The sequence below is a fragment of the Globicephala melas genome, chromosome 4 (genome assembly GCF_963455315.2).
Source record: "Globicephala melas chromosome 4, mGloMel1.2, whole genome shotgun sequence".
NCBI classification, from domain to species: domain Eukaryota; kingdom Metazoa; phylum Chordata; class Mammalia; order Artiodactyla; family Delphinidae; genus Globicephala; species Globicephala melas.
In genome coordinates this window covers 5,918,097-5,940,795 of record NC_083317.1, presented here as the reverse complement: position 1 = coordinate 5,940,795, position 22,699 = coordinate 5,918,097, and the positions used below count along the sequence as shown (strand labels likewise).

The 22,699-nt window shown below is 43.7% G+C and overlaps 1 protein-coding gene across 2 annotated transcripts in view; it reads left to right on the top strand.

Moving 5' to 3' along the window:
* Positions 1 to 7,089: 7,089 nt before the first annotated feature.
* SH3BGR (SH3 domain binding glutamate rich protein) overlaps positions 7,090 to 22,699 on the top strand; it is a 64,222-nt gene continuing 48,612 nt past the window's right edge. Inside the window, exons 1-2 of one of the 2 annotated variants that reach the window (XM_030835435.2) lie at positions 7,090 to 7,319; positions 15,008 to 15,193. In XM_030835435.2, the coding sequence (XP_030691295.1) occupies positions 7,275 to 7,319; positions 15,008 to 15,193 (231 nt within the window). In that variant the 5' untranslated portion in view covers positions 7,090 to 7,274. The remainder of the gene's footprint in view (positions 7,320 to 15,007; positions 15,194 to 22,699) is intronic. The other variant, XR_009563651.1, reaches the window with a different exon arrangement.

Genomic DNA, 22,699 nt, shown 5'->3' with positions numbered 1-22,699 from the left:
CCTTCCAGGCAAATGTCTCCAATCCTTAATCCACATTTGCGGATAATCTTATTTCTTTTAAAAATGGATGTCCATGTAGGGGCTACCCTGGTGGCGCAGTGGTTGAGAGTCCGCCTGCCGATGCAGGGGACACGGGTTTAAGCCCTGGTCCGGGAAGATCCCACATGCCACGTAGCACCTAAGCCCGTGTGCCACAACTACTGAGCCCATGTGCCACAGCTACACACACCTAGAGCCCATGCTCCACAACAAGAGAAGCCACCGCAATGAGAAGCCCACGCGGTGCAACAGAGTAGCCCCCGCTCGCCACAACTAGAGAAAGCCTGTGTGCAGCAATGAAGACCCAATGCAGCCAAAAATAAATAAATAAAATTTAAAAATTAAAAAAAAGTATGCCCATGTTATTGTCAAAAAGTGACACCTTACTTTGAGTTTTTCACAACTTCGATTACTAGGAAGGATAGGCATTTTTGTCGTACTTTCAGTGACCATTTGTACTTATTTTGTGATTTGCCTTTTGCCCACTTTTTCAGTTGGCGTTCATCTTTGTAAAAATTGATTTGTTAGAACTTTTGACATTCTGTAAAACTCGGACTATGGTATATGCTGCAGATATTTCCTTCAGTTTGTCAATTACCTTTGAATTTTGTTTATACTGTATCTTGTATTTGTGTAGCTCAAATTTATCACATTTCCCTTTATGGTTTTTTCATTTTGTTTTTATGTAATAGGGGGCAGTGGGCATCTCCAAGCAGACCCTGTTTTTTCTTTTTTTTTTTTAATTTTATTGAAGTATAGTTGATTTACAATGTTGTGTTAATTTCTTCTGTACAGCAAAATGACTCAGTTATATATATATACACACACACACACACACACATATATATATATATTCCTCTTCATATTCTTTTCCATTATGGCTTATCAAAGTATATTGAACATAGTTCCCTGTGCTATACAGTAAGACCTTGTTGTTTTTCCATTCTGTATATAATAGTTTGCATCTGCTAATCCCAAACTCCCATTCCTTCCTTCCCCTACACCCCTCCCACTTGGCAACCACAAGTCTGTTCTCTATATCTGTGAGTCTGTTTTTGTTTCCTAGGTATGTTGATTTGTATCTTATTTTAGATTCCACATATAAGTGATAGCATATGGTATTGGTCTCCTCTGTCTGACTTACTTCACTTAGTATGGTAATCTCTAGGTCCATCCATGTTGCTGCAAATGACATTATTTCATTCTTTTTCATGGCTGAGTAATATTCCATTGTGTATATGTACCGCATCTTCTTTATCCATTCATCTGTCGATAGACATTTAGGTTGCTTCCATGTCTTGTAAACAGTGCTGCTATGAACGTAGGGGTGTATGTATCTTTTCCAATTATAGTTTTGTCTGGGCATATGCCCAGAAGTGGGATTCAAGCCAACCGCATTTAATTCTGGCTTTTTAGGGGTTGGTGCCAGACAAGGCTTTCCTGTCCCATCACCACCTGCTCCTCCCTATCCTGTTAGAGTGCCCACTCTTTTTTTTTTTTTTTTTTTTGCGGTACGCAGGCCTCTCACTGTTGTGGCCTCTCTGTTGCAGAGCACAGGCTCTGGACGCGCAGGCTTAGCGGCCATGGCTCACGGGCCCAGCCGCTCCACGGCATGTGGGATCCTCTTTGACCGGGGCACAAACCCGTGTCCCCTGCATCGGCAGGTGGGCTCGCAACCACTGCGCCACCAGGGAAGCCCTAGAGTGCCCACTCTTAATTTTGCTGCGTTATGTGTTTCTACAACCTTGGGTGGTGAGTTATTCATATAAGCTGGGTAGTGGTTTTTGTTGTGGGTGAGCTGGGCACCATCTCCAAGTAGACATACATTAGACAAGTGTTGCCCTAGACTTGTCATTCATGGAAAGATGGCTGGTTCATTGCTGCTGGTGCTCCCAAGACAGTAACAAAAGTGGCTGTTTAGTATTATGATTATTTTTAACAAATTTATTATTTATTTTTGGCTGCGTTGGGTCTTCGTTGCATGCAGTCTTTCTCTAGTTGCAGCAAGCAGGGGCTACTCTTCGTTGCAGTGTGCGGGCTTCTCATAGCGGTGGCTTCTCTTGTTGCGGAGCACAGGCTCTAGGCGCGCGTGCTTCAGTAGTTGTAGCGTGAGGGCTCAGTAGTTGTGGCACATGGGCTTAGTTGCTCCACGGCATGTGGGATCTTCCCGGACCAGGGCTCGAACCTGTGTCCCCTGCATTGGCAGGCGGATTCTTAACCATTGCACCACCAGGGAAGTCCAAAAGTGGCTGTTTATTATTAAGAGAACATCCCAACCCTGGTTCTCAGGACTGGAGGAACCTGAAAGATGGAGGCTCCTCAGAACGTCCTTTCCCATCTGAATGGTCTCTCCCTCTCTTTTTTTCTAGCTCTTTCCAGTCTATCACCTTTGTTTCTGCCTTGGAAAGAAGTACTTCTTTCCTGTCTGTGTGTTATGAAAGGGGGAGAGGCCCTTACTGTACGAAGCTGAAGAACTGCCTTTTAGTAATTATGGTGGTCACCTCCATCATGCTACATATTAACATAGGCCTTTATAGCTCTGTATGAGTTTCCTAAGGCTGCTGTAACAAATTACCACAGAACTGATGGCTTAAGACAGCAGAAATTTATTCTTTCATGGGTCTGGAGACCGAAGTCCAAAATCAAGGTGTCAGCATGGCTGTGTTCCCTCTGAAGTCTCCTGGGGAGGATCCTTCCTGCCTCTTCCATCTCCTGGTGGCTCCTGGTGTTCCTTGGCTTGTGGCCACATCACTCCAATCTCTGCCTCTGTCTTCACATAGTGTTTTTCTCTGTGTCTCTCTGTGTGTTTTCTCCCCTTCTTATGAGGATATCAGTTATTGGATTTAGGGCCCACCTGAAATCCAGGATGATTTCATTTCAAGATCCTTAATCGATTTCATCTGCAAAGACCCTGTTTCCAAATAAGATCACGTTCTGAGGTTTGGGGGGAACATGAATTTTGGCGGGACAATATTCTACCCACTACTGCTACTATGGTGGTCACCACTGTTATAATAATAAAAATATAAATAAATAATATAAATAAGGAAAATAAAAAATATAAATAAATAATAAAAATTAAAAAAAAATCAGCCTTTATTTCTCATTTTATTTTACCTGTAAAATTATACTCTCAACCACTGCACCACCATGGAAGCCGTAGACAACTTATTTCTGAATTGAATTTTCAAAGTCGGAGATTCATTGAGCTTTCTTTTAAGACTCATTTGGAATGTTTTGTATTCCTTTTAATTATCTTGAAGCTCACTGATGTCGCTGTAACAAAAGATGTGTCAGCTGGAGTTTTCAAATTTCTGATTTGTACATTTTCATGGTCATTATTAAAAGGATAAGCTTCTAAAAGTAATTCATAGTGAAATAAAGGAGCGCTGGGAATTTGAGGGTAGGAAATCAGGAGTTTTTCTTGTGTGGTGTGGACATAAATGGGGTTGGGTTCAAATCCTGGATACACCGTTACCTTTCCTATCATCTCCCATTCTTCTTTTTTTTTTTTTTTGCCATACCTCGAGGCTTGTGGGATCTTAGTTCCCTGACCAGGGATGGAACCCGGGCCCTCGGCAGTGAAAGTGCCGAACCTTAACCACTGGACTGCCAGGGAATTCCCTCATCTCCCATTCTAAGTCCTCACCGGTGAGGATGGATAGTAATAGGACCCAGTTTTAGGGCTGTTGTGTGGTTTAAGGGAGTGGTTTATGCAAAGCCCTTAGAGCAGGTCTGGCTTGGCAAACACCTCAAAATTGTTAGCTATTAGTTCAAGTAGGAAATTTGTTTCTCCCTAGGGCAGGCAGCTGGAGGGGGTGTCAAGATTGAGGTAGGTTTTGCCCTGTTGTTACCAATATTGGGTCCTCTGGCCTTGTGTGCGGTAAAGCCAATCTACTGACAATCTACTGGGTTGTGGTATGCAGGTGTGAAGGAATGTGCAGGACTTACTGTAGGCACCAAACAAGGAGTGTGGGCAACTGATGGTCAAAACCCCAGAACTTCCTGATGGGTTTCAGGAAAGTGTTTTCAAGGGTAAAGTGAGGGAGGGGGGTGCTGTAGGGTGGGTGGTCAGCTTGTGCACAAGTATCTGATTGGTTGATGGTGAGGGAACCAGTCATCAGGATGGTGTCATAGGAGTTAACGTCATCAATCCTCAGGCTCCAGTTGCTCTGGGGGCTACGTGCTCACCATCATCATGCAGTTAGCTTCTTCCATTTGGGGGAGGCTTTAGTATCTGTAAAACAGCTCAGGAATGTGCATCAAATACTTTTTTTTTTTTTTTTTTAAACATCTTTATTGGGGTATAATTGCTTTACAATGGTGTGCTAGCTTCTGCCCCACAACAAAGTGAATCAGTCATACACAAACACATGTTCCCATATGTCTTCCCTGTTGCGTCTCCCTCCCTCCCACCCTCCCCATCCCACCCCTCCAGGCTGTCACAAAGCACCGAGCCAATATCCCTGTGCCATGCGGCTGCTTCCCACTAGCTATCTACCTTACTGCGTTTGTTAGTGTGTATATGCCCATGACTCTCTCTCGCCCTGTCACAGCTCACCCTTCCCCCTCCCCATAACCTCAAGTCAAATACTCAAGCATCAAATACTTTTATCTATGTCCTTCAGGGAGGAACTAAAGGTTCTGTGACTGCCACATGGCTGATTTACTGTTTAAATTGTTACCAGTTCTCCTGGCCCACTGATACTTTTGTCACTACATGTTCACATCCTTTCAATCATTAATTCTTGAGCCAGGCTTTTGTGACTCAGGGGAGGCCTGAGATAACTATAGGTTTTCTACAGACAAGAGGCAGGCAGAGGATATGGGGGGAGGGGTCTGTCCAGGGAGGCCCCATAGGGTCTTCCTCAGTTATACTATATGATCAGCAGATGTATATTCTCTAGGGCACATGAGCCACAGTTTATGTCACTAACTTACAAAGGCATTAAGAAATACACAGAGCTTATTACTTTCTTAAATAACATTTGCAGCAAAATAGTATGCTCATGTGGTGGATTTAAGACTAAGGTGTTTGAAAAAATATTTCGTGTGACAAAAATAGTATATACTCACTGTAGAAATTTTGGAAAATACAGCAAAGAAGAAAAGCAAAAATGATGGTGGGCTTTAACATAAAATTTTGGTGGGCTTTCAAATAAAATTTACTGGGACGAAGTGAGAGAGTGGCATGGACATATATACACTACCAAATGTAAAATAGATAGCTAGTGGGAAGCAGCTGCATGGCATGGGGAGATCAGCTCCGTGCTTTGTGACCACTCAGAGGGGTTGGATAGGGAGGGTGGGAGGGAGAGGCAAGAGGGAGGGGATAGGGGGATATATGTATATATATAGCTGATTCACTTTGTTATAAAGCAGAAATTAACACACCATTGCAAAGCAATTATACTCCAATAAAGATGTTAAAAAATAAATACAATTTATAATGCTTGTTACTTAAATTTGGGGAACCATGAGTCATCTTCACCTAATTTGGGGAGTAAACTTTGCATGCCCTAAGTTAAATTGTTGCGGGGTCATCTCAACCATTCATCCTGATCTAAATGAAGCTGAGCTATATTCTAGGGTCAGGGTGACCTTTCGTGGAGGGCACCTACCTGAGGGGAAGGGGAGCAGGCCTCCAGACCTTCTGGGCTCTGGTGAGGGGGCTGGAGGTCAAAACCCAAAAGATCCCTCCCCGGTCCCAGGATCTTACAGCCACGACCTTCATGAGCAGTCAGGGACTTAAACTAAGAGAGAGACTCAGCCATGTTAAGAAGACTAAATATACCCTCCTGCCTTTGCCCCTAAAGACTTTGATCTTGACTTTGAAACCCACCAGGAGAGTGGGGTGGCTACCATTTGGGCTTCTTAGTAGATTTTTAATGTCTCTAACGTTTAACACAATTCAAATTATCTATACAGATAAGACACAGAGAGAGAGCCTGTTACAAACAGATCATTCATTTCTTCCCCCCAAAGTCTCTAAAACAGTGGAAGCAATTTGCTTGAAAGCCAGCCCTCCCTGCTGGGTTGGGGATGTCAGCGAAACCTGACACGGTCCTCAGCTTGTCAGCCTCTGTTCTTCAGGAGAATCAGGTGGTAAAGGGGGAAAACTGGGAACAGGCCACTCCTAAAGGAATCTGCTGTATGACAGTTCATTGAATCTTTTTTTTCAATGCAAAACGATGATTATTTTTACTTTTTAATTCTATCCATAGGAATTGTGTTTGAAGGTTTCACTAAGTTTCCAGGTATTCCTCAGAGTAGACTTGAATGTGGTAGACTTGAATGTCACTATTCATAAATGATAGTGACAATTATTAAGTATTGTTTAATTAGCATGCCGCCTTCTCTGATTAAAATACACGCTTTGTACATTAGGTGCCATTGCCGAGCGGTGTAAGAATAAAAATCATGCACCCTTTAAAAACACGCTTTAGTAACAGACCCTTATTGCTGATCCAGATGGCCTATCATTTGTATTAATGACAAACTTAATTTCTTGAGTAAATTTTCACCCACTGTGCTCCCTTGATTTTTCTTGCTCAGTGAAATTTATCTGAAGCAAAATATAATAAAGCATGACATATGCATCACAGAATTAAAGTGGAGATTAATTAAAGCTGACTCCAGTTGACGGGCATTGAGTTTTTTTGAATCTGCCAGAAAATTTTAAAGTAAGGAAGCCGCTCTTTATTTAGGTAAAGGCTTCTGTGGCTGTTCTGACCCGTGCTGTGTGCCTGCCAAAAACCCTGTAAACAAGTCCCCCTCCGGCACCGAGCTGGTGGTGTTCGGGCTTTTCCAGCTCCGGGGAGCGCCTCCCTCCTCTTCTCTCCTCCTCCGCTACCCGGGGCTCCACCTCCCGCTGCCCGAGGCATCTCCCCGCAGGTCTCTGATTGGTGCGGAGCGCAGCCTTGCCTTTTAGGGACTGTTGTCGGGCTTTCAAGGGGATTAGGGAAAGGGTCCAGCGGCTGCTTATATCAACCAATCAACTGTTTTCCTGACAGATCCCCAAATATTCCCTGGCCAATGGCGGGGAGAGCCCGAGGTGCCTGGGCCGCTCGTGGGAGAGGCAGGGCTTCAGTGGAGCTGAGAGGCGTGAGCTCGGACAGCCTTGGGCCCCTCGCCAGTCCCCACCTGGCACTTGTTTGTGTCACTGTCAGGATTTGTCTGACTCCGCGTTCCCTCGCAGGGGTGTGTTGGGGGGAGTCCTCTTTGCAACCCTCAAAATGGTTATCAAAGTGTTTGTTGCCACATCATCTGGGTCCATAGCGGTAGGTGTCTGATGGAATTTGGGGGCTTTCTTCCTGTCCTATTTTCTGAATAACTCAGACTTGGAAGTAGAAGGAGGGGGTATGGCCCAGTGCTGGCTTTACATGTCTTTTTGGGGCGTGTGTAAGTAAGCCTGTGAGCCCTTTGCTTTCTGCCTTGGTTTGAATGGTGTTGAAGAAGTGTGTGTGATCTGGGACAGCTGTGTGTGGAAGGGGATTCAAGGAAGGGGGTGTGTTTGATACTAGAACTTTTTTTTTTTTTTTTTATGGCCACGTTGGGTCTTCGTTTCTGCACGTGGGTCTAGTTGCGGCGAGCGGGGGCTACTCTTCGTTGCGGTGCGTGGACTTCTCGTTGCGGTGGCTTCTCTTGTTGAGGAGCACGGGCTCTAGGTGCGCGGGCTTCAGTAGTTGCAGCACATGGGCTCAGTAGTTGTGGCACACAGGCTCCAGAGCGCGGGCTCAGTAGTTGTGGCGCACGGGCTTAGCTGCTCCACGGCATGTGGGATCTTCCCGGACCAGGGCTCGAACCCGTGTCCCCTGCACCGGCAGGCAGACTTCTAACCACTGCGCCACCAGAGAAGTTCCCGATACTAGAACTTTTAACATGTGATTTGTGTCATGTTGTGTCTCATATATGATAAAATGGGAGGCTTTTTTTTTTGGTGGAATGTTTCTGCCATTCTTTCTGCAAGACAGACTAATTTAAAATTGCAAATAAATGACACTTTGTGTAACAATAATTGGTATGTATTGTATGTATGTATGTATCATCTGGCGTATGATGGGCCAGATTACTAAAATGACTCCTGGGTGTAATAACTTGTGTATGTAATGTAATCCTAATGAAAGTGTCAAGTTAGCATGTGTAATGCTATTATTTGAGGATAATAATGTCACAGTGACAAGAACAAACATCTCTAAGGCTAAAGGTTTAAATTCTCTAGGAATCCAGACAGACCAAAAACAGGTACTAAAAGCCGACCTCCAAAGCATTGCTTTGTCTGATTTCCTTGGGACCAGGCTGGGAACCACACGTCCATCTCTCTAAGTCCAGCTTTCATTCTGTGCCTTAAGAAATAGGAGTAAGGGAGGGACTCGTTTATCCTTGGAAATGATTCAGGCTTTGATTTTAGGCTTGAACCTGCAGTGTCTATCTGGGACCGACATTTCGACCAGCATTTTATCATCTAGGAGGCTGTGGAGAGAAACAGAGTTTTATTAATCCTGAGAGTTGAAGACCAGCAAAGGGGCTGTTTCCTTTTATATCTGATTCCTGGAACTTCTCGGGTTGCAGCTTGGGTTTCAGTGGTCCCTCAGCCAGGGATGATACCCTAGACAAATGGTTGGCCCAGGGAACTGTCCTAATGGCAGCTCCTGAATGCCACCCGCGTTGCCCCCACCTCGCCCCCTCCAGCCCTGAAAGTTCACGCGGTTTCCAGAGAGGACGAGAGGAAAACACGAGAAAAGAGCCTGGTCACTCCTTCTGAGCACAACTGGTGGGCACCTGTTTAGTGAGCTCTCGAACATCTTTTAACAGAAAACGACGAGGAACAATTCCAAATGCAAAACTGCAAAATCTTTTGTGGCTGTTGATGACCTCAGAAACTTTTAGTTGATCTACAAAAAGCACATTTTTGGATTGTTTAGATTAAAAAAAATTTTTTTTTGTAGAAAATGGCTTTTGTGGGCTTCAAATATGCTGTTGACACACTCATTGCTGAAAAATTTTTCCACTAACCTGCCAATCTTCTACATGTTCCATAGATCAGGTCTGAGTGGCCCCATGCATCCTTCCGGAGACAGTGAACAAACTGATGGATTTCTTAGGATTATCTGATGTCCTACATTCTTGAAGTTTGGGAACATGATTTAGTTAGCCTGGGGGGATCTGGAGGGGTACTGTTTTTTCCAGGATCTTAGAAAATCCAAGTTCATTCTGCTGCCGGAAGCAAATGTTTTGGTGCCACTTGGGACTATGTGACCTTGGGAAAGTTATTGCCCCTTGCTGAGCCTCAATTTCCTTATCTGTAAAATGAGGGTAAGAATAGTACTCATCTCATAGTGTTGTCATGAGGACTTACGAAATAAGCAAAGGGTGCCCAGCAGGGTGTCAAGTGCTTAATAAATATTATCATTATTAGTTTTTTAAAATTTATTTATGGCTGCGTTGGGTCTTCGTTGCTGCGCACGGGCTTTTCTCTAGTTGTGGCGAGTGGGGGTGTCTCTTCGTTGCGGTGCACGGGCTTCTCATTGCGGTGGCTTCTCTTTTTGCAGGGCACCGGCTCTAGGTGCACGGGCTTCAGTAGTTGTGGCCCACGGGCTCTAGAGCACAGGCTCAGTAGTTGTGGTGCATGGGCCTAGTTGCTCCGCCGCATGTGGGATCTTCCTGGACCAGGGCTCGAACCTATGTCCCCTGCATTGAGAGGCAGACTCTTAACCACTGCGCCACCAGGGAAGTCCTATTATTATTAGTTAATGTTATAGTTATCAGCTATGGTTAGTTAGTATTATAATTATTATAACTATTGGTTATTAGTTAATGTTAGTTAATATTAATGAATATTTTTGTAGTTATATTTATTAGTTAATATTAGAAGATCTGCATCTGTGACGATGTTTCAGAACTGTCTCAAGCCACATAAATGGAAGAATTTCTGTCTTATCCTAAAGAATGAGAACTGATTTTTCCCACGGTGTCAGTGCTAATGATTTTTCCCGGCTGGGGAATCTCACCCAGAAGCTTCTTTGCAGGACGACCCCAGAGCAGCTGCCAGTACTTACGCTGTGTGGCAGTTGGTCTTTGCTACTTACTTGTTCAGTCTGTATACTTTAAAAACAGGTTCTTGCCTGTGACCTCATCAAAGAGGGCATTATGACTTCTGTTGGATGAATGAAATAAATGAAAAAGGAAAAAGCCAATTGTAATCTCTTGATGAGGTTTAGGCATGCAGCTGTGTATCACATCTCTATTTTAACAGCTGATGCCAAAGCGTGGTTCCATGTTTTACCACTTTACACACAGATTTGGGTGAAGAGACCCCGGGAGTAGGGGAGAAAGTTGTTGTATCTTCGTGGATGACCCTCCTCTCCTCCTGAAGGCCATCGCCACAGGGGTTGGGGGACAAAGGGAGAGAGGACGGTCCTCCCTGTTTTCAAGATGCACAGCCCCTGGACCACCATCTTTAAGGACAGACCCTCATGGTGGCCCCCGGATTTTGCAATCCTTTTTCCAGTCTTGACTGAGTGTAAATATAGAGGGAAAAACATGGTTTTTGAATTAGATGGATCTGGATGTGAACCTTGGAAAATTCTTTAATTCACTGGCACCTCAGCTTTGTTATCTTAAAATGGTGATCAGGGGCTTCCCTGGCGGCGCAGTGGTTGGGGGTCCGCCTGCCGAAGCAGGGGATGCGGGTTCGTGCCCCGGTCCGGGAGGATCCCACGTGCCGCGGAGCGGCTGGGCCCGTGAGCCGTGGCCGCTGAGCCTGCGCGTCCGGAGCCTGTGCTCCGCAACGGGAGAGGCCACAACAGTGAGAGGCCCGCGTACCGAAAAAAAAAAAAAAAAAAAAATGGTGATCAGAATTCTTGCCTGGCATGGCAGTCAGGACGCGTCAGGCCAGGGTGCCCGACTGCACAGCTTCTCGACTTGTGGTGCAAAATGCTTTTCCACGCTTTCTTAATTCTCACCAGCACCCAGGATGAAGGCGGCGTTCTATCCATTTTGCAGATGAGGCAATGGACGGGCAGAACTTGTGCTCAGAGAGCAACCTTCCCGGCCAGGATGGAAATGCAGGTCACCTCTCACTCAAATGCACCGTGCTTTTTACTACAATACGGTGAGCTTGTTCGGAAAGGTTCCTCACTGTACAGACAATAAACGGAACATGCCAAGCGAGAGACCCAAAGATCACTCTGATGCAGCACAGTCACCAAGAGTGGCTGGTGACTTCAGGACAGAGAAGGATTTTTTTTTTTATTGTTTTATTGATTTTTTTGATTTACAGTGTTGTGTTAATTTCTGCTGTACAGCAAAGTGATTCAGTTTTCAGATTCTTTTCCATGATGGTTTATCACAGAATACTGAATATAGTTCCCCGTGCTCTACAGGAGGACTTTGTTGTTGATCCATTCTCTATGTAACAGTTTGCGTCTGCTAATCCCAAACTCCCAGTCCGCCCCTCCCCCACCCCCTCCCCCTGGGCCACCACAGGTCTGTTCTCTAGGAGAACGGCACATTCTTGTGAGTCCACGTAACAGGATAGGAAGTGAAAGCACGGGGTCCTAAGCACTGGTTCGCCAGGGAATTCCCAATGTAACAGGATAAGAAAACAGAACTCTCTCAGCCTCCACTGAGGTCCCAAAGCCTCCAAGTGACACACACCCCAAGGACCCTGGATCCTCCAGAGGGGCTGCCCAGAAGGACGGTACAGCCTGTGGGACCAGCAATGGCCATGGCGCCCTGGAGAGGGGAGAGGGGGTGAGAGGTGCAGGGGGGAGTGTATCTGTGGTGAGGGCTACTGGGGTGCTGTGCACACCCCTACCCTTGAAACCACAAAGGGGGGGTGGCCTTTGGGGACCGATGCTGTGTCCCTAGGGTCAGCTCAGGAGGCCACACGGAGAAAGGCTGTACTTTGTGGTGGGAGCGGCATCTAGTAGGGACCCTTGAACAAGGACCACCGGGGGGGGGGTCCGGGGGGTGCGCCCTGCTCACGTGGGCATCAGAGTGCTGCAAAGGCCACGTGCCAGCCAGGTGAGCTCGTGCACTCCCTGCTCCCCCTCTCCCTCCTCTGGGTTCATCCTAAGACACTTCTCCAGACCCAGGCAGAAGCCAAGAGCTCCAAACAGCCAGGAGAGCCATGCTCTTGACTGAGTTTAAGTTGCTGGTGTTTGGAGAGTCCGGAGGGGCAGATTTTATTTTTCTTTTCTTTATTTGGGGGCAGTGCTGAGAAATAAAATGTAGCACAATACCATGCAGCCAACACTCAGTCAATTTCCTGTAGACGTAATTGCTTTTCTTGAGAGAAATCATCATAAACAGATTCTTTTTTTTTTTTACATCTTTATTGGAGTATAATTGCTCTACAATGTTGTGTTAGTTTCTGCTGTATAATAAAGTGAATCAGCTATACGTATACATATGTCCCCATATCTCTTCCCTCTGGCGTCTCCCTCCCACCCTCCCTATCCCACCCCTCTAGGTAGTCACAAAGCACCGAGCTGATCTCCCTGTGCTATGAGGCTGCTTCCCACTAGCTATCTATCTTACGTTTGGTAAGCAAACATAATAATGAGAGGAGGAATAATTTCACAAATCCCAATCTTATAAGGCAAAATGTATGGAGTAAAAGTGTCTGGAGTCCTGAAATTTAAGAATACTTATTCACTGTAACTGTTACTTTCAATGAAATGGTCAAAGAGTGGAAAACTTCTTTTGTAGAGACTGGTAGCATAGAAATTCTGGAATATATTCTGTTTATCAAAGCATCCCAGTTAGCTCTGAGCTGCCCCATTTTTATATTTCTAATTCTAAAAAGATATTATAGGAAAACATTTAGCAATTGAATTAACTGATGCATATAAATTAAACATTTGTTGGACCGCAAACTTTGGTAGTGTATATATGTCCCTGCCACTCTCTCACTTCGTCCCAGCTTACCCTTCCCCCTCCCCGTGTCCTCAAGTCCATTCTCTAGTAGGTCTGCTGCGTCTTTATTCCCGTCTTGCCCCTAGGTTCTTCATGACCATTTTCTTTTTTTTTTTTTTAGATTCCCTATATATGTCTTAGCATCTGGTATTTGTTTTTCTCTTTCTGACTTACTTTACTCTGTATGACAGACTCTAGGTCCATCCACCTCACTACAAATAACTCAACTTCGTTTCTTTTTATGGCTGAGTAATATTCCATTGTATATATGTGCCACATCTTCTTTATCCATTCATCTGTCGATGGGCACTTAGGTTGCTTCCATGTCCTGCCTATTGTAAATAGAGCTGCAATGAACATTGTGGTATATGACTCTTTTTGAAGAGTTTATGGTTTTCTCAGGGTATATGCCCAGTAGTGGGATTGCTGGGTCATATGGTAGTTCTATTTTTACATAATAAACAAATCTTCCTCTCCTGTTTTCTCCATCTTTCTTTGACTTTCCAGCAGAAGAAACGTAAGTCAAGACTTCGGGAAATGTTCATCTGTGCAGAAACTGTGCAACGAAATGAAATCCTTTTCCAACCCACCTCGGGTCCTGAGGCATGATTTTCTTTTAAAATTCTTTTTTTAAATTGAAGTATAGTTAATTTACAATGTTGTGTTAGTTTCAAGTGTACAGCACAGTGATTCAGTTAAGTCCTGAGGCATGATTAATAGAGATGGAAATAACGCTGGTGAGGGAGTGGACCTCAGCCAGGCTGAGGCTCCCGGGAGGGTATTTGAGGGGGAAGGAAGACAGGGGTTTGGACAGAATAAAGGATATTGCCTTTTGAATATTTAATTAAAAGTAAATCTGCCTGAGTGATTAAGAATCCGCCTGCCAATGCAGGGGACACGGGTTTGAGCCCTGGTCCGGGAAGATCTCACATGCTGTGGAGCAACTAAGCCCGTGTGCCACAACTACTGAGCCTACCCTCAAAAGCCCGCAAGCCACAACTACTGAGCCCACGTGCCACAACTACTGAGCCCATGTGCCTAGAGCCCGTGCTCTGCAACAAGAGAAGCCACTGCAATGAGAAGCCCGTGCACTGCAATGAAGAGTAGCCCCCTTCACTGCAACTAGAGAAAGCCTGTGCACAGCAATGAAGACCCAACACAGCCAAAAATAAATAAATAAAAAGATAAATTTATAAAAAAAATAAAAGAGGGCATCATTCATTCTGGGAGTGAATTCTTTGAAGCGAGAAAACTGTAATTGTTTCTGGGGAAGGAGTTCTAAGCCTTCAAGATGGCCACATTCACAAAGAAATGGCATTTGGTAGATACAGTCCTTGTACGTGAACCAAGGGTAGAGAAAAGGGCCCTAGGATGTTCTCTCTTAGGTGTGGCTGGCACTATGATCTCAGGTGAAGAGCTGGGTGTGAGTGCGAAAGGAGAACAGGGTTATTTTACTGCATTTCTCTTCAATATTCTGGGAGAAATATCCACCAGCTTTTCTAGCTTTTTTTCTCTCTTTCTCTTCTAATAATCTCCATGTGGGCTTTTCAGTTTCCTGTATTATTTCTAAAACTGCTTTTGTTCAATGTGACTTGTTCCTATTTTCATAACTGTCAGTAAAGTGCCGTTTAACGTGGGTATACTTGGTATTTGAGTTTCATAGTAAATTGTCTTTTTTTCCTTCTCTCTATCATCTTTTTCTTTGTAAACGATTCTTACTTATTTTTTGGCATTAAAGCTTAGCAGAGAATTAAAAGTATTTTGAAGGCTTCAAATAAAAGCTATGATGAGAGCATTGCCATTTTTATTACGTCAATTATACATCAATGATTTAAACATTGATGAGATTAAGATTTCCGAATTTAAATGATGACCCTGTTGATCCTATGGAATGAAGAGCTATGATTTTATGGATTTCCTTGTTTAAATATTTAGCGATATTATTTGTGTTGTATGGTACAGTTGAAGGAAGGGCTTAAGTTATGTAAATATAAATAAAATGGTTTTTTACAAACTGTCTAATAGTAATCTCTCTACTCTTGACCAGATTAGGAAGAAACAGCAAGAAGTAGTGGGCTTTTTGGAAGCTAATAAAATCGATTTTAAGGAGTTCGATATTGCTGGAGATGAAGACAATCGGAGGTGGATGAGAGAGAACGTTCCTGGAGAGAAGAAACCTCAAAATGGGATTCCTCTGCCCCCACAGATATTCAACGAAGAGCAGTACTGTGGGGTGAGGTTTGGTTTTTTGGAAAAGTCTTCTGCATGTGTGTTTATCAGAAGTCATTTAAAGCAGATCGATTTCAAGGCAGCATTTGAATTTTTTGACATTTTTCAGGTCATGATCTATTTCTACCATTCAGTACCTGGATGGTAGATCCATGGTGAAGGATCAATAATAGTTAAGACTTACAAAATGATGGAAACAATAAAATAATGATTCAGAAGTTCTTGGGTTTCTTTTAGCTTCCTTATTTTGTTTTGAAGAATTGAGGTCACTTGTTTAAGCAAAATACACATTTAGTTGGAAAGAAATTCTGGTCAACCTTGCAGGGTACACATACATGCTCCCACAGGGACACTGGGTATGTTTTCAATTTTGTAAAGAATAATTTGCAAAAGTAGAGTTTGGTGTAAGTGTATCTAAACAGTTTAAAAACTGGTCTGGACACCCTTCCTCCTTGTGAGGACACAGCAAGAAGATGGCCATTTATCAACCAAGAAGGGGGCTCACCAGACACTGAATCTGCTGCTGCCTTGATCTTGGACTTCCAGAACTCTGAGAAATAAATAGCTGTTGTTCATAAACCACCCAAACACAAAAAACAAAATCTGTTCTGGACATTTCATCATAATAACAATTTTATTTTATACATTTAGTAGTCCATTTTACCATAAAATCACTTTTTCCTCAGAGTTTATAGATTCTGCTTAGTAAATCAAATTGTTGAAAGGAAACATTTAAAAACTCAAAGGGCTTTGGAGCATGAAACTGGAGTTATCTTAGGGGTCCTCTAAATCTTCTAGGCCGTTTTTCAGACGCAGCAATCAGGGTTCTGGAAGGCAGAGGGAATCAATGGCCCAGAGCGGACGACTTCTTTTTTTTCTAATTAATTAATTAATTTTTGGCTGTATTGGGTCTTCATTGCTGCGCGTGGGCTTTCTCTAGTTGTGGTGAGCGGGGGCTACTCTTAGTTGCTGTGCATGGGCTTCTCATTGCGGTGGCTTCTCTTGTTGCAGAGCACGGGCTCTAGGTACGCAGGCTTCAGTAGTTGTGGCTCGCGGGCTCTAGAGGGCAGGCTCAGTAGTTGTGGTGCATGGGCTTAGTTGTTCCGTGGCATGTGGGATCTTCCTGGACCAGGGCTCAAACACATGTCCCCTGCATTGGCAGGTGGATTCTTAACCACTGTGCCATCAGGGAAGTCCCAGAGCTGACTACTTCTGAAGGCTAGAGCCTGGTGTAGGAATCTTCACTCACCTCTTCTCTTCTTGCTGCACAAAACTGTTGGTCCTTTAGCTTAGCTTCTCTTTACTGTTATGTTTCTCACCTAAAGCAGGTGTCATCAAACGATAGCCAGAGGGCCAAGGCCTGCAGCTGCCTGTTTTGGTAAAATTTTATTGGACACATCTGCACTAATTCACTTACCTAGTGCCTATAGCTAATTTTGCATGATGGCAGAGTTGAGCAGTTGCAACAGAGACCATATGACCCACAAAGCCAGAAATATTTATGATCTGCCCATTTACAGAAAAGCTTTCAGGCCTTTTATTTGAATCATGAATTGTTTCGTTGTTGGGGGTTTGCATTAGTTTCCTAGGGCTGATGTAACAAAACACCACAAACCTGGTGGTTCTTATGGACTGTGTGTTTGTGTCCCCCCCAAATTCATATGTTGAAGTCCTAATGCCCAATGTGATGGTGTTTGGAGATGGGGCCTTTGGGAGGTGATTAGGGTTAGATGAGGTGCTGAGGGTGGGGTCCCCATGATGGGATTAGTGCCCTTACAGGAAGAGGAAGAGAGAGAGAGAACGGTTTCTCTTCACCATGTGAACAAACAGCCAGAGGCAACTCTCTGTAAGCCAGGAAGAGAGCAGAACCCAACTATGCTGCACCCAGGATGCATTTCTGATATTTAAGCCACCCAGTCTATGGTATTTTGTTATGGCAGCCCGAGATATTACAGTGTCTTAAAATAACAAAAATTTATTCTCTCACAGTTCTGGAGGCCAAAGTTTGAAATCAAGGTGTCAATAGTGTTGGTTTCTTCTGTAGGCTCTGAGGGAAAATCTGTTCCCTGCCTTTCTCCTGGCTTCTGGTGGCTGACAACAATCTCTGGCATCCTTTGACTTGTTGACATATTATGCCCATCTCTGCCTCTGTCTTTACATGATCTTCTTGCAGGTCTCTTTGTGTCTTCACATGGCCTTCTTTTTTTAAAATAAATAAATAAATAATTTATTTTTGGCTGTGTTGGGTCTTCATTGCTGTGCATGGGCTTTCTCAAGTTGCAGCGAGTGGGGGCTATTCTTTGTGGCAGGGCTTCTCATTGTGGTGGCTTCTCTTCTTGCAGAGCACAGGCTCTAGGTGTGTGGGTTTCAGTAGTTGTGGCACTTGGGTTCACTAGTTGTGGCTCACAGGTTCTAGAGTGCAGGTTCAGTAGTTGTGGCGCAGGGGCTTAGTTGCTCTGCAGCATGTGAGATCTTCCCAGACCAGGGCTCAAACCCATGTCCCCTGCACTGGCAGGTGGATTCTTAACCACTGCGCCATCAGGGAAGTCCCCACATGGCCTTCTTATAAGGACAAAAATTCATTGGAATAGGGTCCATCCTAGTACAACACGGCCTCATCATAACTAACTACCTCTGTAAATACCTTTATCTCCAAATGAGGTCACTTTCTGAGGTCCTGGGTGGACATGGCTTTATAGGGGACAGTACAGGCTGTGTGAATTTACATGGCTGTGTTAGGATTCCTCAGAGGCTTAGCTCAAAGTCCTGTGAATGTGGGAGTGTCTTCAAACAGTCTTAATGTGGCAAGCAGTTATTTAGTGGAACATATGATCCAGTCCAGCTCTCCTGGGATTGAAGTTGGAGCTTCCCAGAGTGTAGAGAGCACTTGCTCTGTGAGGAAAAGTCCCTCCCCTGCACCCCCCACTTCTCTCCCCACCCAGTGCAGACCTCCTGGCCTCCAGACATCCCTCAACCCTGAGCTGAATTTTTTTTTTTTTTTGCGGTACACGGGCCTCTCACTGCTGTGGCCTCTCCCGTTGCAAAGCACAGGCTCCGGACGCGCAGGCTCAGTGGCCATGGCTCACGGGCCTAGCTGCTCCGCGGCATGTGGGATCTTCCCGGACCGGGGCATGATCCTGTGTCCACTGCATCGGCAGGCGGACTCTCAACCACTGTGCCACCAGGGAAGCCCTGAATTTTTCTTTTTGAATTTGACCTTATGTTTGTTTGTTTATTTATTTATTTATTTATATTTTTGGCTGCATTGGGTCCCTGTTGCTGCACGTGGGCTTTCTCTAGTTGTGGTGAGCCAGGGCTACTCTTGGTTGTGGTGGGCGGGCTTCTCATTGCGGTAGCTTCTCTTGTGGTGGAGCGCGGGTTCTAGGCGCAGGGGCTTCAGTAGTTGTGGCATGCAGGGTTCAGTAGTTGTGGCTCATGGGCTCTAGAGCGCAGGCTCGGTAGTTGTGGTGCACGGGCTTAGTTGCTCTGTGGCATGTGGGATCTTCCCGGACCAGGGCTCTAACCTGTGTCCCCTGCATTGGCAGGCAGATTCTTAACCAGTGCACCACTAGGGAAATCCCTGAGCTGAATTTTTAAGAACTGCAACTCTTCTTGGATAAAGAAAGGGAGAATAAGTTTTTTCGGGGGAGGTAGTGGTGATGAGCAATTTTTATTTTTCATAAAATTTTTTAACAATTGAAAAATTGATAGATGTGCACACGGAAAAATTAAAATGCTTCCAAAGTTGCCTGCAGTGAAGATTCTTCTCCCTCCCATTTCATCCCCCTCTAGTTCCTTCCTCTCAGGTGGGCCAGCTTCATGGATCTGCCATCTGGGAAGTCACACCAGACCCCGCTCAAGAGAGCTCTCAGCTTGGTTTCACGCTCTACTGGTGCTGTCTTGAAATTCACAATGATTTTTGAACAAGGGAAGCATTGTTGTTATTTTGCACCGGGGCCTGCAAATTATGTAGCCAGTCCTGCTCTGGAGCAACCAATGCTGGCAATTTCTTGTTTGGCCTTCCAGGAATTTTCTATGTGCATTAACAATTGCATATCACTTAAAAGAGGGGGTGTACTCTATACACTTTGTTCTTTTCACTTAATAACCACATCTCAGAGATCATTGCATAGCTGCACATACTCTTTTTTTAAAAACAGTTTCATTTTATATTGGAGTATAGTTGATTAACAATGTTGTGTTAGTTTCAGGTGTACAGCAAAGTGATTCAGTTATACATATACATGTATCTATGCTTTTTCAAATTCTTTTCCCGTTTAGGTTACTGCAGAATATTGAGCAGAGTTCCCTGTGCTATACAGTAGGTCCCTGTTGGTTATCCGTTTTTGTTTTTCTTAAATTAATTAATTTTTTGGCTGCGTTGGGTCTTCATTGCTGCAGGCTTTCTCTAGTTGTGGCGAGCGGGGGCTACTCTTGGTTGCGGTGTGTGGGCTTCTCATTGCGATGGCTTCTCTTGTTGTGGAGCGTGGGCTCTAGGCGTGTGGGCTTCAGTAGTTGTGGCACACGGGCTTCAGTAGTTGTGGCTCGTGGGCTCTAGAGCGCAGGCTCAGTAGTTGTGGCGCACGGGCTTAGTTGCTCCGCAGCATGTGGGATCTTCCCGGACCAGGGCTCGAACCGTTGTCCCCTGCATTGGCAGGTGGATTCTTAACCACTGAGCCACCAGGGAAGTCCCTGGTTATCCGTTTTAAATATAGCAGCGTGTACATGTCAACCCCAAACTCCCAATCTATCCCTCTCCCCTATCCTTCCCACCTGGTAATCATAAGTTCATTCTCTAGGGCTGTGAATTTGTTTCTATTTTGTCAATAAGTTCATTTGTATCAGTTTTTAAGATTCCAAATATAAGTGATAGCATATGATATTTGTCTTTCTCTGTCTGACTTACTTCACTTAGTATGATAATCTCCAGGTCTATCCATGTTGCTGCAAATGGCACTATTTCTTTTTTTTTTTTAATCCCTTCCTCCCTGTCCCCTTTGGTAACCATAAGTTTGTTTTTTATGTCTTTGCTCTATTTCTGTTTATAAATAAATTCATTTATATCATTTTAAATTTTATTATTTATTGATTGATCGATTCAGTATTTGTCATTTTTCAAATGGCATTATTTCATTCTTTTTAATGGCTGAGTAATATTCCATTGTATATGTGTACCACATCTTCTTTATCTATTCATCTGTCAGTGGACATTTAGGTTGCTTCCATGTCTTGGCTACTGTAAGCTGTGCTGCAATGAACATTGGGGTGCATGGATCTTTTCAAGCCATGTGTTTCTCCAGATATATGCCCAGGAATGGGATTGCTGGATCATATACTGTTTATTTTAATGGCTGCACAACATTCCATTGGATGTGACATAATTTATTGGCACAGTCCTCTAATGGGGAACATTCAGGTTGTTTCCAGTCTTTCTCAGCTACGAACGATGCTGCAGGAAACCTCTTTATGGGTACAGTGCTTTGTATTCAGTCTGAGTATATGTATAGGATAAATTCCTAGAAGGTGTGCTGACTTACAGCATATACGCTTCTCACCCTTCAATAGATATTAAACCTGGACTATAGTTGCACCAATTTACATTTTCAAATGTAATTTGAGTGTGACTGTTTCCCTGTGACTTTGACAACACTCTATATGCACACTTTTGGATCTTTGCCAATCTAAGTGAAAAATGTGTTCTCATTGCTTTGACTTGGATTTCTGTCTTAATGGGTGAGGCTGAACATCTTTTTCTCTGTTTATAAGCTCTCTGTGTTTTTTTCTATGACTTACTATTTTTCTATTTGGTTCCAGGTAACGTTTACTGGTTTGTAATAGTCTTTACTTTTGAAGGAAAGTAGCCCTGTCACTACCATGTTGCAAATATTTTCCCATGTTTCTTATTTGTCTCTTGACTTTTTAAAGTGACTTTTTTGGAATGCAGGACTTAAATTTTTTTGTGCAGACAGATCTATTAACCTTTTTTAAAAAAATGGTTCCTGTCTTGTTTAGAAAATTGTTCTGCCCTCTAAAATCATCAAAGGAATCATCTCATGTTTTCTTCTAGTACTTTTCCAGTGAAAGTAGGATTTAAAACCTCTTACTTTTGCTTATTTTAGCTGTCCTTTTCAATCAAGGCAAGTTACGGTAGAAACAATATTGAAGCATTTTCTTTCAATCTATGTTAACTTCCAGGGTAAAAGTTCTGCAGTTATTTTCTGCTATAAAAATAAAACCTCAAAGGCATTTTTTATTCTGTTTTGCTGTGATCTAGCAATGCTTTTCATTTTAATTGTGGAAGAAGAAGAAAAGAGTTCCCAAGTAAGAAAAAAGGCTTCTATTTTTAAGATGTATTTTCCTATTACAAGTATGGCTCTAATGAGTAAGCATACAAATTATTTTATGTTTAACTGTTTTTAATTCTTTTCAGTTCTGCCTTCAGAGAGGTATTAGACGTTTTTCTTACTAGCAACTTTGCTAAATTTGCTTTTCTGCAGTCTGTGGATATTCTTAACAAAAGTTCATTAATGAGGCAAAGGACTTTGTTTTCAGAAAGTAGGTAAAAATGACTATTTGTATTGTAGGTTCTGATTTTGAAAGGAGACTCAAAAGTTATGAAGGATATGTCAGGTTTAAAGTGGCATAAATCTACTCAATATTCTGTAATAAACTATATGGGAAAAGAATCTGAAAAAGAATGGATAGATGTGTATGTATAACTGAATCACTTTACTGCACACCTGAAACTAACACAACATTGTAAATCAACTATATTCCAATATAAAATAAAAATTAAATAAAAAAAGAAAGTGATAAACCTGCTTTAAAAAAATAAAATGGCATAAATCTGGATGGTCGATGTGTCTTTCCACACGATTGAAATGTGGACGGTCAGAATAATGCTACCATTTAAGTTGAATCACTGGACTCTGGATTCTTGAATGGTCACCTATATGCCGTACCTGATGACGGCAGCAGGGAGAGGGGACCTCAAGGGCAAGCAGTGGCTTTCTCTGCACCAGGGCAGTGAGAGGGCTGGATGTCACAGGTAGTTCTGAGTACCATCGTGTCCCTGCCAGCCTGAACCCCTGTTGCTCTGGGCAGAATAGATGAAGATGTTATCGTGAGGGCGTGGCAGACAACTGTTGCCTACAGAAAGGGCACACCACCGAGAAGCAGCACAGTGGAGGCCGGGTCACCCGCCTGGCAGAAGAACACTAACAGGAAGTAGCCAACTTGTCTGTTGATGCCAAGTCGGAGTCTGTGCATTTTTGCCTAGGTGAGGGCTGGGGTGCCTGCCTGGGCCTGGACGCAGCAGCCAAAGGGGACCTTGACCATTCAGCTGAGAGGCAAGTATCTGTGGGGACACAGGACTGCAAGGGAGGACAGGATGCCCGTCCAATTAGGGCAGGGGGAGGGCGTTCTCAACACACTGATGTTACTGAACAGGGTATTTTATTTTATTTTTTAATTAAAATTTCTTTTTCAGTATGATCACAATTTTATTATA